At 52.9% G+C, this 17,449-nt stretch overlaps 2 protein-coding genes across 10 annotated transcripts in view; one reads left to right on the plus strand and one right to left on the minus strand.

Annotated features, from left to right (window-relative positions):
• The window catches only part of P2RX5 (purinergic receptor P2X 5), a 30,592-nt gene that overhangs the window by 9,904 nt on the left and 3,239 nt on the right, over window positions 1–17,449 (plus strand). The window contains exons 2-13 of one of the 9 annotated variants that reach the window (XM_014832555.3): window positions 2,076–2,226; window positions 2,804–2,875; window positions 3,123–3,198; window positions 3,285–3,381; window positions 3,667–3,747; window positions 4,081–4,219; window positions 4,861–4,997; window positions 5,460–5,553; window positions 5,703–5,768; window positions 7,964–8,046; window positions 8,971–9,138; window positions 10,607–14,564. In XM_014832555.3, coding sequence (XP_014688041.2) covers window positions 2,076–2,226; window positions 2,804–2,875; window positions 3,123–3,198; window positions 3,285–3,381; window positions 3,667–3,747; window positions 4,081–4,219; window positions 4,861–4,997; window positions 5,460–5,553; window positions 5,703–5,768; window positions 7,964–8,046; window positions 8,971–9,138; window positions 10,607–10,676 — 1,234 coding nt within the window. In that variant the 3' untranslated portion in view covers window positions 10,677–14,564. Of the gene's footprint in view, window positions 1–2,075; window positions 2,227–2,803; window positions 2,876–3,122; window positions 3,199–3,284; window positions 3,382–3,666; window positions 3,748–4,080; window positions 4,220–4,860; window positions 4,998–5,459; window positions 5,554–5,702; window positions 5,769–5,962; window positions 6,212–7,963; window positions 8,047–8,970; window positions 9,139–10,606; window positions 14,565–16,353; window positions 16,489–17,449 lie in introns of those variants that run through there. The other 8 variants (XM_044744685.2, XM_044744687.2, XM_070482565.1 and 5 more) reach the window with 8 other exon arrangements.
• Window positions 16,510–17,408, minus strand: EMC6 (ER membrane protein complex subunit 6). Its single transcript, XM_014832562.3, has 2 exons — window positions 17,268–17,408; window positions 16,510–17,071 (listed from the first exon to the last, which is right to left on the minus strand). Exon 2 carries the CDS (start codon window positions 17,021–17,023, stop codon window positions 16,691–16,693), a length of 333 nt encoding a protein of 110 aa, XP_014688048.1. The 5' UTR covers window positions 17,024–17,071; window positions 17,268–17,408; the 3' UTR covers window positions 16,510–16,690.

Genomic DNA, 17,449 nt, shown 5'->3' on the forward strand with positions numbered 1-17,449 from the left:
ACCTGTTGTTAATTGTCCCAATCATTACTTTTATAGCAAAAGAAAATCTGCATTTAGTTGTCATGTCTTCTTAGTCTCCTTTAATCTACAATTGTTCCAGAGTCTATTTCGTGATATTGACATTTTTTGAAGTGTATGGGATTTTTTTTTTTTACCATTTTTTAATTGAGGGAAAATTCACATAGCATGTCATTCACTATTTTAGATGATACAATTCAGTGGTTTCTAGTACATTCACAATGTTGTACAACCATCGTGACTAGCTAATTGCAGCACATTTCCATCACCCCCAAAAGAAACCAGTATCCATTAGCAGTCAGTTGCAACTCTCCCCTCCCTCCATCCCTTGGCAACCATTAATCTACCATTTGTCTCTATAGATTTGTGCATTCTGGACATTTCATATAAAGCAAATCATACAATATGTGGCCTTTCTTGTCTACCTTCTTTCACTTGGCATACTATTTTCAAAGTTTATCCATGTTGTAGCATGGATCAGTACTTCATTCCTTTTATGGCTGAATAATATCCCATTGTATGGATGTACTGCATTTCGTTTCTCTGTTCATCTATTGATGGACATTTGGACTGTTTCTACTTTTTAGCTGTTATAAATAATGCTGCTAAGAACATTCATGTACACACGTGTTTTCAATTCTCTTGGGTATATACTTTGTCATGTAATTGCTGGGTTGTATGATAACCTTTTGATGAACTGCCAAACCATTTTCCCCAGCAGGTACCATCAGCAAGTACCAGTTTCTCTGCATTCTTACCAACACTTGTTATTTTTTGTTTTTATGGTTATAGCCATCTTAGTGGGTGTGAAGTGGTTTCTCATTGTGGTTTTGATTTGTATTTCCCTGCTGACTAATGATGTTGAGCATCTTTTCATGTGCTTATTGGCCATTTATATATCTTTCTTGGAGAAATGTCTACTCAAATCCTTGGCCCACTTTTGTATTGGGTTATTTGTCTTTTTTTATTATTGACTTGTAAGAGTTCTTTCTGTATAGTCATGTGCTGCATAATGACATTTCGGTCAATGACAGACCGCATATACCATGGTAGTCCCATAAGATTAGTATTATAGCCTAAGTGTGTAGTAGGCTAGACCATCTAGATTTGTGTGAGTTCTCTATGATGTTCACACAATGACAAAATAGCCTAACGATGCATTTCTCAGAACGTATCCCCGTCGTTACGTGACGTATGACTATATTCTGGGTACTCGATCCTTATTAGATATATGACTCACAAATACTTTCTCCCATTCTGTGGGTTATCTTTTCACTTTCTTGATAGTGGCCTTTTTTTTTTTTTTTTTTTAGGAAGATTAGCCCTGAGCTAACATCTGCTGCCAATCCTCCTCTTTTTGCTGAGGAAGACTGGCCCTGAGCTAACATCTGTGCCCATCTTCCTCTACTTTATATGTGGGACACCTTCCACAGCATGGCTTGCCAAGTGGTGCCATGTCCGCACCCGGGATACGAACTGGCGAACCCCGGGCCGCCGAAGTGGAAAGTGTAAACTTAACTGCTGTGCCACCAGCCTGGCCCCGATAGTGTCCTTTGATGCACAAAAGTTCTTAATTTTGATGAAGTCCAACTTGTCTATTTTTCCTTTTGTTTCTTGTATGTTGGGTGTCAAAGATTGGGATTTTGCACTCTACTTTTGGGAATGCCCCTCCATTTGGATTTTTCTGAGGTCTCTTTGTGGTTAGTTCAGGTTGTGCACTGCCTCTAACCATCTCACACCCTTAGCACGAGGTGTGTTATCCTTGTGCTCACCCCCAGGGTTTGTTAGCTTGCCCAAGCTCAGGTAGCCAGTGAGTGGGTGGCCTGCCTGACTGCAGGGCGTCAGCTCCTGAGAGCAGCGGTCTCTGCCTCTGGGGTTGCTTGTCACCTCTGCTGCTTGCAGGATGGGGTTTCAGGCAGCAGTGGGAGTTGTGACCCTGCCCAGGAGCTGGTGGAAAGGTGGAGCCCCAAGCCTTCCCTCACTGCACCCTGGGCCTAGGGAAACTTCCCTGAGGGCAGCAACAAGGCTGACGCCCGCTTGCCGCCCCTTCCCCACAGCTGGGTGTTCCTGTGGAAGAAGGGTTACCAAGACACCGACACCTCTCTGGAGAGCAGCATCGTCACCAAAGTCAAGGGCGTGACCTTCACTAACACCTCAGATCTTGGGGCACGGCTCTGGGATGTTGCCGACTACGTAATCCCACCCCAGGTCTGAGTCCCACCCAGCACTGGGGCCCTGGCTGGCAGGGCCTGGCTCAGGGTGGGTCACATGGGAAGCTGCTCCAGGACCCAGGGCCCTCCATCCATTGTCTCCCTTGGCCCAGGACAGCTGCCAAGGTTTGCAGGTGGAGTTCCTGCCTAGATCCTTCTCCCCACACCAAACCCCCGCCTTCCCTGCCTGCATTATGAGAGCACTCTGTTCCTAACAAATCTGAGCCTCTTGAGACCCAGTGGGGCTAGAGAACTTCCAGGTCAGTATGAGTCAGGTGGCTTCCCTTATATTAGCCACTGCCCCAGGAATGGCTCCCTGGCCTATTCACAAGAGGCCTGGGCCAGGGCTGGGGCCACCCCATCTCTGCCCCTTCTCCTCCCAGATCTGGGCTTGGACCCCAGAGGCTGAGGGCAGAATAGGGATCCATGGGTGGGGGAAGTTTGGGGTTGTGGGCCTGGAAGGGACCTATCCAAGGACATCTACTCAGAGACTCTGAGGTCAGTGAGGCATCCCTGGGAAGGAGGGTCCCCAAAAGGGCAGGAGGAGGTTCCTCAACCCCTTTCTGGTTTCTCAGGGAGAGAACATCTTCTTCATTGTCACCAACCTGATTGTGACCCCTAACCAGCGGCAGGGAACCTGTGCTGAGGTTTGATTTGGCACTGCGAGCTGGGGAGGGTTGCTGGTGGCAGTGGTGGGGTCCACCCCTCTCCTGAAGCAGGGGTTTCTGGGGGATATATGCACCAGTGCACATATCTGCATTGTTTGGGGGAGAAGCAGGGTGGGGGGCCCCAGGCAGGGAAGGGAACCCTGTCCTAACTCCTGGGGTAGGCCCTGGCTCTAAGCTGGGCTTCCTGCAGGGGACTCCCCACCCAGGTGCCTTTCTCTCCTGGCAGAGTGAAAACATCCCTGACGGCCTGTGCTATAAGGACAGCGACTGCCCTCCTGGGGAGCCTGTTGTGGCTGGAAATGGTGAGGCCTGGAGTGGCCAGGGCTGGGGGCAAAAAGGGGCTTGGAGCCTGGAGGCTCCTGGCATTGTTCCCATCCCACCCTTTCAGGAGTGAAGACTGGCCGCTGCCTGCGGGCTGGGAAAATGCAAAGGGGCACCTGTGAGATCTTCGCCTGGTGCCCAGTGGAGACAAAGTCCAGGCCATCGTGAGTGGCTGTGGCCTTGGGACCCTGAGGGGTTACCCAATCCTGTCCAGGGGGTCCCAGCCTGACGGTGGAGACAGGTCCACTTGGGATCCTCATTCTGAGGGAGAAGCCAGGACACCCCACAAAGGCCTGGGCACCACCCCAACATGACCAATTTAACTGTCCTTGGCAAAGGCTCTGGGGGACCCAGGGAACAGGCAGGGCTCAGCGCCACCATGGGGCTGGGGAGGCACAGAGTGGGCAGGGGCAAGGCCTCCTGGACAGGCTGTCTATCTTGATTTCCAGGAAGCCACTCCTGGGCAAGGCTGAAGACTTCACTGTTTACATAAAGAACTTCATTCGCTTCCCCAAATTCAACTTCTCCAAGTATGTGGGGCTTGGCTACTGGGGATCCTTGGCTGGCCCTCCTGGTGGCTGTGCATGGGCCCACGTGCATGGTGTACATGTGACAGTGTCTGTGCATGAACCACTGGTGATGCTGGGGCCCCCTTCCCCCTGCGGGGGGTGAGGTGGAGCTCTGTTTTTTTCTTGTAGTAGGATGTTAGTGGGAGAAGTAGTCAGGACTCGAGTAGGGGCAAAAGTCAGGGATTCAGGCTGGGCCGGGTGAGGGGCCCAGTGTCTCCTGGGTCAGGCTAGTTTCCGGCCCAGGAACAGCAAGTCTCACCTTCATTTCACTGGCTGTTCACGGCCTCCACCCAGGACCAATGTGCTGGACACCGAAGACAGATCTTACCTGAAGTTCTGTCAATTTGACCCCAAGAACCTCTACTGCCCCATCTTCCGAGTGGGGTCCTTGGTCAGCTGGGCAGGGAGCAACTTCCAGGACATAGCCCTGCAGGTGGGTGGCATGCACTCAGGGAGCCCTCCCTGGAGGCTGGAGGGCTCTGGGCCTGGGCTCTGCAATGAGGAGAGAGTGCGTCGGGGGCCTGGGGGTGGGGTTGCCCCGCAAAGTGACTGCCCCAGGAATTCACTGTCTTCAGAATTAGCTGTAATGACATTGTATGTTAATTATACTTCAATTAAAAAGAAAAAGTGTAAAACTCAAACAAAAAAGAATTAGCTGTGACACACAGCCGACTGCGGGCACTCGGCATGGGGCACACTGGGCACCTGCTCTTTGGTTCTTAGTCCTTGGGTGTCAGCTGAAGCTGAGCCGAGAGGAGCCTCGCTGGCCCATCTGGCTCGTGTGTGAGGCGCCCGTCCAGTTGTAGGCGCTCACCCTGGGAGGTCCCTGCTCTCTGGAGGCGTGGAGCAGGAGGAAGCCGGGGCTGAGGCATTGGCAATGCTTTTCTCAGCCACTCCAGAGGAGGGGCTTAGAAGCCTGGACCCTCCCCCTTCCTCCTGGAAGGATGATCCAGCCGTTGACCCCTTGCCCAAGCACTGACCCATCTTGTCCAGCTCTCCATGAAGAGCTGGTCTGTGACTTCTATCCATCTCCGGAAAGTTCTGTGCACTGATTCTTGTCTCTTTTTCATCAAGGGTGGTGTGATAGGAATTCAGATCGAATGGGACTGTGATCTTGATAAAGCTCCCTCCGAATGCAATCCTCGCTATCATTTTAGCCGTCTGGACAACCAATTTTCAGAAAAATCTGTCTCTTCTGGGTACAATTTCAGGTAAATGGGGCTAAGCCTGCTGCCTTATAACCCTGTCCACGCTGTGTCCTTTCCTGGGTGCCAGTGCCCTTCCTGGGGCTGGGAATCAGAGTGGGAGGTATGGGGAGGGACCGCTGAGGGGAGCAGGGGGCAGCAGCGGGGGCTGTGTCTAGGAGAGGAGAGAAGCGTGTTATTGCCCTTGGCTCACCATGCAGCTGGGGCCTGGCTTCTCAGCTGGGTCAGCTCCATTGATGCCAGCGTGTGGGAAAGCCCTTGCCTCTTGGGGAATGTCTGGCAAGGATTTCAAGGATGTGGATGAATCCTTAGCATAATGTCAGCAAGAGGGTGTGCAACCTCTGCTGGGGCTGCTGAGGGCCAGGGTCCACAGAATGCTTATAAATCTCCAAAGCAGCAGAGTTCTGTGTTGCCAAACGGTGAATGCCCAGCTAGGCTGAGGTCTCCCCTGGGCCGGATCTCCCCCAGGTTTGCCAAATACTACCGAGATACAGAGGGGGTGCAGTTCCGAACTCTGATGAAAGCCTATGGGATCCGCTTTGATGTGATGGTGAATGGCAAGGTGTGTGGGGTGGGTCTCCCATTCTGAGGCTGGGTAGGTCTGGGGCGGGGCATGTTGGGAGTGGCCCTGGGCTGGCTCTGGGTGGAGTCCCTGGGGATCCTGCTGTCCACCATTCCTGGGTCACCCCACCTTGTCTCTCTCTGCCCCAGGCAGGGAAGTTCAGCATCATCCCCACGATCATCAACGTGGGCTCTGGGGTGGCGCTCATGGGTGCTGTGAGTACCTCTCCCTCCCGCCCTTTACCCTCTGAGCACTGGTGGTGGGGAGGGGACACTGCCTTTGTGGGGCTGTCTCCATGCCCCAGAAAGAACGAGAGCTGGCAAGGTCAGCATGGACGTGGGTAAAGAGGGCTTTCTGGGACTTCACCCCTGCCAGCGGCCTGTGACTACCTGAGTTTCTCTTTCCACAGCCAGAGAAGCATTTGCCTGTAGCTCTGGAGCTGGGAGTGGGGCTAGGAGTTCTCTGGGATCTTGAGTCAGACCCTGAACTTCTTAAGCCTCATCTCCACTTCTGCTAAAAAGAGGCCGGAGCTGGCGATATACAGGGTTTTCAACCATGGTCATGTTGACATTTTGATAATTCCTTTTTCTCTGGGGCTGTCCTGTGCATTGTAGGATGTTTAGCAGCATTCCCACTAGCAGCATCTACCCACTAGATGCTGGGAGTGCCGCCTTCCACAGTTGTGACAATGAAAAATATCTCCCGACATCATCAAATGTCCCCCAGGGGGGAAATTACCCCCTGTTGAGAATCACGGGGCTAAAAAGATGACGCGGGGAAGTCAGGCTGTAGTCCCTCCTCAGATGTGTCCTTTAGCTGGGTCCAGAGGGGCCACTGGAGGGGAAGGAGTGGCGGAGGGCAGGGAAAGGTTTCCTCCGAATCTGTCATGCCCCCTTGTTCTTCTGAAAGTGTTTTAAAGACATGAGAGTCGACAGTGAGTGGCTCGGCCTATCCCAACAAACCTCTTGCCAGGGTTTCCAGCAGCCTCTTGCCTCCTTTCTCTGCCCAGGAGGCCACAACAGGTCCCTTGGAGGCTTCTGGCAGGTCCTAGGATTGACTTTACTGAGACCAGGAACACTGTCCTGTAACGGGATGCAGAGAGGCGTGCTCCTGAGAGGTGGCCCACGGATGAAAGTGAGCCCCGCAGGATTCCTCCTCACTGCAGACCTCCTCACATGTCTGTTTGCATGTGGAACTTTCTGAGTGAGGGGCCACCTTCCGTCATCACTTCCTTATGATGGGGGTCAATCAGAACGCAGGCGCATCTGGGGGGCATACCTGTGAAATTAAGGTAACGGGAAAAGGGTGGTAGCGGTTGGGTGGGGGTGGGAGGAGTGTTCTCTGGGAACAAGGAATTGATAAGTAACATTTTTAGTATCTGGGGGAAAAAAAGAGGTGTGCAGATCCCAGGGTCAGAGAATCAAGTTCACCTGCGGGCTTAGCCATCAGCCCCTTCCCACCCCATGCCACTCATTCAGGAACCGCCCTCCCGCCACTCTGTGCCACGGGTGGTGTCGCCCTCTGGTGGAGGAGACGGACATTTGCACAAGCTGCTCCATGAAGTGCGTGTGTTCAGGTGTCAGTGGGTCCCAGCTGGCTTAGCTCAGGCCTCATCTGTCCTTGACCACCCCTGTCGTGTCCTTGTTGTCAGATCCCCTCCAGTCTCTCTCTCACGCTGACTACCAGAGGGCTCTTTCTAAAATGCCACGATTGTGTGTCCTGCCCCTATTCAAAGCCATTAGTGCCTCCCCTGGGGGATTAGGGCCAGTGCCTTGGAGACACTCTAGGAAGCTTTACAGGCTGGTCCCCATCCACCTCTCCAGAAGTCTCTTTAGCTCTTCCCCCACAGGGCTGTGGAATTCCCAGGCACGAGAGGCTTGTTCCTACCTCTGCAATGCCCTTCCTGAACTTCTTTTTTTGTTTGCCTTGTATAAACTCCTATTCAGCCCTCAAGACTCAGCCTAGATGTCCCTCCCCAGGCTAAGTGAAGTCCCGTCTTGTCTCTGCTCCCCCGCTCCTCTCCTTGTCATAGGACCTGTCACTTTGTGTCATAATTTACATGTTTGTCTCCTGCACCAGAAGGAGAGTCCCTCAAGGTCTCCTTGTCTTAAACCTCCCTGCACCCCAGTGGCGAGTGCTCAGCAAACATTTGTTGAAGACGTGATTCAATGGGGTTAGGAGAGTGTGGGGGATCAGATGGACTCCAGGGGAACCTTGGCTCCACCGTGGTCCAGCTCTGTGGCCTTGGACAAAGGTTCCTCTTTCTGAGCCCAGTGTCCCCATCTATGAAGTGGGGACAATGCCCCCTCAGAGGCTGCTGCCAGATCACACAGGATGCATCTCGTGTCAGGCGGCTGGCGGCTGTCTGGAGGTCTGGGATTCTGAGTCAGGGAACCCGACTCTTTTGCAGGGGGCTTTCTTCTGTGACCTGGTGCTCATCTACCTCATCAAAAAGAGCAACTTTTACCGCAACAAGAAGTATGAGGAAGCCAGGTCAGTTGTGCTTCCTCCCACTCCGCCCTCCCCGCCCCCCCCCGAATCTTTACCCTGCTTTGATGTTGCGTTTGGGTTGTGCAGGCAGGGCTGAGCCCAGGGAGCTCCCCTGGGAGGGCCTGGGAAGGTGGAATGTTCTGACACGTGCTTTACAGAACTGCATCCCGCCACAGTGCAGCTGGCAGAAGAAAAGGCCGCCACGGGCCATGGGCAGGAGACCCGGTCTCCAGGCCCAGCTCTGCTGCTGTCTCCCAGGCACCTTTGGACAAGTCCTAGGTCTCCCTGGGCCTCAGTTTCTCTCTCTGCAAAGCGAGAGAGTTGGTTTACATATAGTGCCTCCCAGCACTTATGTTTTAGGATTCTTGGACTTGGTGGTTCCTAGTGGGCTGGGGCTGAGGGAAGATGGAGTAGGAAGGGAAGGAAGAAATGGACTTTTTTTCCCACCATGGGGGCCTACTTCCAGGCTCTCTGGGGCTGTGGGTTTGGTAGGGGATGTGTGTTCAGAGTGGCAGAATGCAGTATGAGTGGGATATCCTGATGTCTGCGGGTGGACGGGAAGGGGACAGGGGCTCTGGCCCAGCCCTTGTAGGAGGCTTTCTGGAGGAGGTGGGATCAGAATGAGTTGCAGATGGTGGGCTCCGAACAGGCACCTGGCACTCCCTCAGCCACACTGCAGCCTAGGACAGCGGGGGGAGGGTCCGCCTGCGTCATTGGCCTGGACTGAACCCCAGCCCTGGTTCTTAGGCTGAGCCCTAAGCCCTGAGCCCGGTCTCAGACTGAGCCCTGACCGCACCTGCCAGCTGACTGAGCTGGAGGAGGAGGAGGGCGCCCCCTGCAGGGCTAGTGGCTCTCAGGGCCCGGCCCGCCAGTGCTGGGGGAGCATCCGGCTCCGCAGGCCAGGGTTAATGATCGTGTCCTGCCCAGGGAGCTAGGGGTCTGTCTCCAGCCGGTGGAGTCCTCGCGGCAGGGTGGGGCCCCGGAGACTGAGGACGCGGCGGGGCCAGGGCTGCCAGAGCTGCCAGAGGCGCAGGACGGAGGTGGCAGCCCGAAGGAGAATGGCTGTGTGTGCCGGCAGCTCCTCGAGCCCGCCAGGTGAGGGGCTGCTCAGCAGAGGGCTCAGAATGGTCCTACAGAGATGGCACGGCCGGCTGCTGTGCTCCCTGCTCTGGGGTGGCCTGGCTACGAGACAGGATGGCCAGGACCCAGGAGAGCCCATCCAAGTTGGACTCTGCAGGGAGGGGGAATGTGGGGTTGCCTTAGCCCCCCATGGTCCCCATTAGCTCCTCAGTACCCCTAAGTAAACTGCAAACCACTCTGCTTGCTGTGCTATCCCGGAGTTTGGACAATAACCGACTATCTTTCACTCAGGCTTACTCTCTGCCCTGCACTACGCTGAGCTCTCTGTATATGTGATCTCACTGCAGCAACTTACTGAGGTGGACACTAATAGTGCCTATTCTACCAATGAGGCACAGAAAGGTTAATAAGTAACTTGCTCAAGTCACACAGCTAACAAATGGTGGAGCTGGGATTTGAACCCAGGCAGTGTGTCCCTAGAATCCAGCTCTTCTCCATCAGGTTATTCCGTCTTCTCAAGCCTCCCATCCCCCACCCCATGTCAGATGACTTCCCTAAGCCCCTCTTCCGTGTGGAAATTCTGGAGCTGCCCTGGCCTCAGGAGGGTGGCGGCTGTGCTGACAGGCGGCCCACAGGCTGCCTTTCCCTGGCCGCTTCTGCAGACATGACAGCCTGGTGCTGGGAGGGTGCCCTGGGCTGAGTCAGCAGGCTGGCTTTTAGGCCTGCTCTGCTTCGGCCTCGCTGTGTGCCCTTCAACGGATGCCCTCTTTCTGGGCGTTTTCCTTTTTCTTTCCCAGTGGGGGCTGGACACAGGGGTCCCTCCTGCTCAGTCAGACTAGGGTTCTGTGACTCTCCTCTTGTTTAATCACGTCCCAGAGTTCACTGGCCTGGAGTGGACTTTCCTCTGGTCTCCAGCTTTCATTCTTTGCTGACGGGGATTGGCAGCCTCCAGCTGGGAGCTGGGCCTGGGCAGGGGAGGAGTGAGAAATGGACTGGGATGGAGAGGAAAGGCAAAGAATGGAGAGGAGAGAGGAAAGAAAGACGAAAGCTGGGGCTGCAGCAGTGGGGGCAAGGAAGCAGTGGAGGCTGGGGATCTGTTTGCAGGGGTAGGCCCGGCACCCAGCAGCTCCCCACATGCTCCCTGAGCTGTCACTTCCTGAGCTCTTTAGCCTGCGAGAGGGAAGAATGGCCACCCTGCTGGTCTTGGCGCAGCCTTGCCTGTTGCTGTGGGAGGCTCAGGGTGCCACCGTGGTGGCTGCTGCTGCTCATGGCTGGGGCAGCTCCAGAGGCCCGTGCATCTTCATGTGTCTGGGCTGCCACCCCGGACTCTGACAGACTGCCCCTCTCTGCGAATGCTCTGGCTGCCTGCGGGGCTGCCAGAGAGGCTGCTGCGGGTGGACTCTGCCTTTACTGAGGCGTCCCTGTCCACAGGGTTCCCAACCATCCTCTGTACCTCTCTGTGCCCCCACCCACCCACACACAGGTCTGGCCATCTGGGGAATGGAAAGGTGAATGTGGAGCAGCCACAGAACCTGCAGACAGTGGAGGCGTAGCCAGAGGTGTTGGCTGAGAGCAGATTTGGCGAAGACCTTGGAGGCAGAACCGCCTGCAGCTCTGAACTGGGAAGAGTCGTCGTTGTGTCTGCATGGGACGGGGCTTCCAGGCACAGCCATCTCTCCTGCACTTTGGGATCTTGCTACAAGCTTTTTGTTGTGTGTGTAGGGAGGGGAGCCCCCCAGTGGCTAGAAGGCTCAGATCTAGAAGAGGAGGCCCTTGGAGAGGGAAGGGCGGCCGGTTTCACTTTTTCTGAGACTCCAATTGGACATTGATGCATTCATACATGCAGTAAACATTTTTTGCTGTGGGCTGGACCCTATCCAAGAGATGCTTAAATGAGACGCTGACCTGGCCTTCAGGGAGGGGAGCACATTGTAATTCCCTCAAGAGCCAAGATGTCACTGCCAGGCTCAGCCACTCCAGCCTTCCTCCAGCCTCTTGCTGAGACCTTCACAAATGCCTCTAGAGAATGATGGCTCCTCAGAGGAAGACCTTAGCCAACATCCAAGGGGACATTTGGCTTTGCCCCAGGGATCAAATTTAAAGGTGGCAACCAGGAAAGGACTGGACCCATCAGGAGGCAGCTGGCCCTTGAGGGGAGAGGGAGCCTCCGAGAGCTTCTAGGTAAGAGGGGAAGGGGAGGCAGGAGGCCTCTGCTCCAGTCTGACCGCCCGGCCTCGGGAACCTCTGGGCATAGCGTCTCGTCCAGGTGGGCGATCATCTGCCTGTGTGGTTTGGCTCTTGCTGTTCTGTGGGGCTGGGTGTCCCTGCCCGGCTTCCCTCCCTCTCTCCTCAAAGGCTGGGTCTGAAGAGCTAATGAGACAATGGGTGGTGCTCACTCAGCAGGTGGAAACAGTTGTTGTTAGGGAGGCCCTCAGCCCTCAGCCCTGCCCCTTCTTTCCCACCCAGACCCTGCAGAACTCTGCTGCTTCCTTCCCTTAGTGGCTGTAGAGCCTTACTACTCAAAGTATGGTCCGTAAACCAGTAGCATGGGCATCACCTGGGAGCTTGATAGAAATGCAGTCTCCAGCCCCTCCCTCATCCTCCTAAATCAGAATCTGCATTTCAACAAGATTCCCAGGTGATCTGTGTGTACGTTAAAGTTTGAGGAGCACTCGTTGAGATCTGCAAAGCCTGGTTCTGAGCGAGGAAAAGGCCAGCTTTGGTGGTGGCGCCCATTTCTAGGTCAGACTTATAGGCATTCTACCTTGAGAATGAGGGGATCCCAGCCCTGGGGAAGTGGCATTATGCTTAATTTGTTTAAATTAAAATATTCTGACTAGATAATACTTATATGATTCAAAATTTAAAAGGTACAAAAGAATAGACAGTGAAAAGCTCCCCTCCCACCCCTGTTCCCCAAGGCAACTTGTGTTACCAATTCCAGGAGGCTCCCTTGTTTTGCTGAGAATCCACTTGATTACTTGCGCCCTCACTCAGCAAATGAGCTTTTCCTGAGGCCTGCAGTGTCAGTCTCCTCTATCAGAAAGGGACTCAATGGAATATGCTTAAATACTGGGCTGGGGATCTGGCTAGCTCACCTCTTCCTCTCCCAATGTCTGAGGAGCCTGTGTGTAAACCCAAGGAGGAACCTAGAACTCATCACTCACTGCTGTCTGACCCACTTGGCAGCAAAGGCCCGCAGTGCTGCCTCTGGCCTAGCAAGCCCCACTGCTCCCACACACGAGGGAACGTCCTCTCTGAAGGGCTCTCTCTGGGCCTCGCTCGAGTCAGAGAAGCCTGGTTCCCCTCTGTACACAGAGGAGGCGGTAAGCATCTTTCCATTGGGGACTTTGGAGACGGTCAGAAGGGGCCTGAAAGAGGGTCTCCGGCGAGGCTTTGCCACTGGGGCAGAGGGGAATGGTCCTCAGAACAGGAACCCTTCTAGAGGAAGCAGCTCCCTCACCTTGGGCTGCCTGGTAACCTGTAAACAAGCCCACCCACCCTCTGAATAGAAAAATCCGGGTGATCCACTGTGGTGTTTCACTTCTTCACTAATGCAAACCCTTGGGTTTGATAATCTGGCATGTTCCTTTTATGTTTGGGAGGAAGTAAAAAGGGCAGGGGTTGTGGCTGCTTAGGGGTTGGGCTGTTTTTGGAATTGCTTTGCAGCAGCCATATAACTTGGCCATATAACCTGGGGACAGTCGTACTATTTATTTTATACTGGAATGAAAATGTCTTCCTATAGTATTCATTCAGTAAATACTTATTGAGTACCTGTTGTGTCAGGTGTGGGACTGAATGCTGGTGACACAGTGGCGAGCAACACAGAAACAGCCCCTGCCCGAGTGCTTAGTCTTTGTTAGCAGTGCCCTCGAGTCGACTCTGACTCCTAGCGCCCCCGTGTGCAGGAGAGCGGAACCCTGCCTGGTCTTTCTGTGCCATGCTCTCACCTTCCGGTGCTGTCAGACTATGCTCTGCTGCTAGTCATAGGGTCTTCATGGCCAGTTGTTTGGGAAGTGGGTAGCCAGGTCTTCCTTCCTAATCTGTCTAGTCTGGAATCTCTGCTAAAACCTGTCCACTATGAGTGACCCAGCTGGTATCTGAAACACCGCCGAGTGCCGAATCTTAACCACTAGACCACCAGGGCCGGCTGCTTACAGTCTAGGGGGCCGAATCTTCATCAGGGGTCATGCATGTAGTCACAGACTCAAGTGAGTTCTCAATGAGTAGCCAGAGGTTTCCCCAAGGAACTGACATCTGAAAGATTAGTAGCAGTCTAACTAGGTGATGGGGAAGCATTCCAGGTAAGGGAACCGCATGTGTAAAAGAAATGCCTTGATGTGAGCAGGAGCAACATAGGAACTGGATTGAGACCGTATGACTGGAGCCAGTTTTCTTGTCATCAACTTGCTTTAATTTTAAGAGTTGCCCCATTAGGCCCTACTGCCATAAAGGACTTACTCAACCTAATTGTTTTCATCAAGTCCAACAAAGCCTTCCAGGTGGCCTCCATACTACACGTCAGGGGCCCACATTACTGCTTCTGGATGGTGTTGCACACTGCCAAAGTTTCCTTGCTTTTGCACAGCTCCCCCACTTTTTTGGGGATAGTTTTGGTACATAATTGGGAGGCTCACTAATCTTATAGAAACTAGTTTTGTAATGGGAAGAAGTGGGCACTTGAGCTCCTTTCAAACTTGGGAAAGCCCCTTTCTGTCAGGGTGGCCGATGCCTCATCAGGAAGATGTGTGTGCCAGCCTCTCAAGAGCTTCTTTCCATGCTGACGTTCAGGATCATGAATTGTCTATGTGTACGTTCAGGCCCTGGCCTAAAGCCATCTACTTGGTATTTTCCTAACGACTGAGTTATTCCATGCCTTGGGAGTACTCTGATGCTGGCCCATGTGAAGTTTGTAAATTGGGTGCTATCAATGTGATACCACAGGACCAGCCATGAAAAAGCAAAGTTCCCTCTTCTGATAAAGGGGTCATCAGGACTGACTAGTCACGGCTGCCTTTTGTGCCCGCCGCACATCAGTTCTTCCTTCTCAGTGGTTGGCTGCCCCACTGGGGGACCAGTCATAAAGGAGGATTGTGACTTCCTCCAGGTGTCTCTAAGGACTACAGTGCCCTGAAGAGTCGTAAATCACCCCACTTGGAATGGCATCTTGCATGTCTGGAAAAGGGCTCCATTTGGCTCCAACCCACCCCCTTCCACCCAAGTGATGCAACTTCACTTCCTCGAGCATACTCTCCAGAGAACGCAAGAATGCTCTCTCTCCAAAGGATGCACCTTTCTTCCAGCTGCTTGTTTCCCCTTAAGCCAGTACACAGAATTAAAGGGGGAAGATGGCAAACATTTTCTGGGACCTGTCCAATATATGTATTCTTTGACATTTTTATTTGGTTATAAAACAATAAAAGGTGTAAACTTTAAAAGGGTCCTGATTTTTTTTCCCCTTCATGTCTTCATGGGCACCCCATGTTTTAGAGGAAAATGTAAGGAGAAAGTGAGACCAAAAGAGGCAGACACAGAAACAATTAGTGAACAGTATATTACATTCCTTATTTTGCAAAGGAATTCAAATAAAAGTAAGGAAACTCTTTAAGTGAGGAAACATTAAAGACTAGGAGGGCACTGATAAAACTGGTACTTTTCCTTCAATGAGTGTAATCTGGATTCGAGTTTTAATCTTCTGCTCCAGGAGCTTATTAAATTCCCTCATAATGATATGGATGTGAAGATATTTATTGCAGTATTTTTTATAATAGTGAACACTTCAAACAAACTTACTGCCTAAAAATAGAGGAATGGTTAAGTACATCAGCTCCCTTATGCCCCCATTCTGCTACCCCTCCCCGTCCCCCCCTTAGGACCTGCAGTAAGGTCTGCTTCCTCCTTACCCTGCATCAGGAATGAACCCTCCCTTCCCACTCAGAGAAGGCCCCGAGAGAGGACTGGGGGAGGTTGGGAGAGTGGAGGAGTGTGCAAACCATGAAAGTGAGCATCTTCAGTGGCAGTCAGAGAAAGGGCTCAGAGGAGGTCATTGGGAGAGGGAGGCAAAGCTGTGGCCTGAGCTGCTTCTTGGCCTCATGTGCAAACATGTGGTCCAGAATCTAAAATGGGATTCAGGAGGCCTGGGTCGCAGATCCATTTCTGTTGCTGGCCATGTGCCACCTACTGTCTGTAAAAGAAGACTTGGATTCAAGCTCTCAGATCCAAAAATCCAAATCTGATCACATCACTTCTAAAATTCTAAAGCCTTCCCCCAATTGCTCTTATGATCAAGGCCAAATTCCTCACTCTGGCCTTCCATGATCTGGTCCAGGTCCACCCCATGGCCTCTTCTCTAACTCTGCAGATACAAGCCAAACTCCTTCCTGCCCAATGGCCCTCATGCATCTGCTTTCTTGCAAGTACCCCCTTCTCCACACTTTAGTTGGCTGTTATTTAACCTTTGGGTCTCAGATGTAACATTATTTCCTCAAAGAAGACTTTCTTGACCCCCCCCCCCCAACCTTGGCTGGGTTTGGGGCTCCTATGTACTCTCTTCATAGCACTTTACCATCATTTAAATATTTGTGAAATTAGGTAATCCTGGTCTTCCCAGTTAGACTATAGATTCCATAAGCAACATGTTCATTACCATAACTCTAATACCATATTTATTTTTCAATTAAATGTATGCATTTTATTCTAAGATAACCCTCCTGACAATAAGGGATCGTGGATTAGCATATAGACAGAAGCATTTACACTCCAGACAAGCCCAAAGTTTAGCTTAAACATCCAGTCTGCTGAATCTAAACAAAGTCTAGAAAAGAGCTTAAATTAATGTTCTTAACAGAAACAAGAGCTGGCTGTGACTAGGTGAAATGGAACCAAAATGACACCATTCACACCAGAAAGCAGCAGTTAGGGGGAGGGAAGGCCGGGCTCTGAAAAGGTCCGCAGCCAACACAGCAAGAGCAATTAAGTGAACTGTTTCTGAATCCTGGCTCTGCCTCTTCCTAGCTGTGCCTCCTATGGAAGAGGTAGTGAACCTCTCTGGGTCTCAGGTTCATCAATGGGGGATAATAATCACATCTACTCCACAAGGATATTGCTAGAATTCAATGAGATAATGGGTGTAAAAGGTATAAGGCACAATGCCTGGCGTATAGGGAACACTTAACTGTTATTAGTCCTTAGGATGTCAATCAATAATTAAGTTCTCTTTTTATTTAGGCCCTGGTGCACCCTCTCTGGATGACCTATGTGTAAATGCGAGGAAATTCCAGAAGGCCAAGGCTCAGTCCCAGCTCTCCAGGAGTCAAAACTAGGCGATTCTGCACCCATGGCAGACAGCGGGAATGCGTTAAGGTAGGAAAAAACTCCACAAGGTGTCTGACGCTTCCTTTAATCTGAAGAGTATTACAGGCGCTTCGTCTTCAGATATAAATTATTTATAACGTTACAGAACAAGCAGCGAATTCAACAATTTAAAAACTAAGTGTACCCGGTGTTAATTTCTGGCAACAGTCCTCCCAATCTGGTTTTTTAAAAAAGTCATCCCGCGCCCCTTTCAGTAGACGTGCACCATGCCATAGAGGAAAGTCCAGAACAGGACGTAGGTGAAGAGGCCTCCGATGAGACCGCCTGTAAAGAGAGGTCTTCGCGACTTAAAATATTTGTTCCACCTCCTTCCCGCCTTAAGAATTAAGAGCAGAGAGAGCAGGACGGAGGCGAGCAGGTAGAAGATGAAGCCGTAGAGGCCGGTGAGGCCGAGGATGCCGGCCGTCGCCCCCGACAGCGCGGACACCGAGGTCCGGCAGTAATCCAGGACGGCCGCGTTGCCCCGCACCGCCGCCTCGCTGATGAACGGCGGCCCTTCCCGCTTGGCCACCACAGCGGCCATCGCACCCGCCGGGGCTCAGCCTCTGCCTTCTCGCGAAACGATGCGGAGCTGCGGAGGAAACCAAGTTACCAGCAGCGCCCAGAGCTCGGCGGGTTGGCTCCACGCCGCCCCTCCCCGGGGGGCTTCCGAGACCTCGCACCGCTCCCGGGTCTCCGGCCTTCAGGAGACGGTGCGAAGGCTGAGGGTTCGGCCAGCCGAGAGGGCGGCGGCCCATCGCACTCCCCGCCCAGCCTAGCCCGCTTACCTGGAACACGGCGGCGGACACAGGCACTTGGCCCTCCCTCAGACGGCCACGGGTAGAGATTCCAGCGGCGCCATCTTGCGCTATAGGCTGCTGGGAGGGTCCGGGCTGCGCATGCGCCAAGACCTCGTGCCCGCGCCCTGGCGCATGCGCCGCGGGCTTCCCAAGCACCCTCTACCCACTCC

The sequence above is a fragment of the Equus asinus genome, chromosome 13 (assembly GCF_041296235.1).
Source record: "Equus asinus isolate D_3611 breed Donkey chromosome 13, EquAss-T2T_v2, whole genome shotgun sequence".
In the NCBI taxonomy this organism is placed as follows: Eukaryota; Metazoa; Chordata; class Mammalia; order Perissodactyla; family Equidae; genus Equus; species Equus asinus.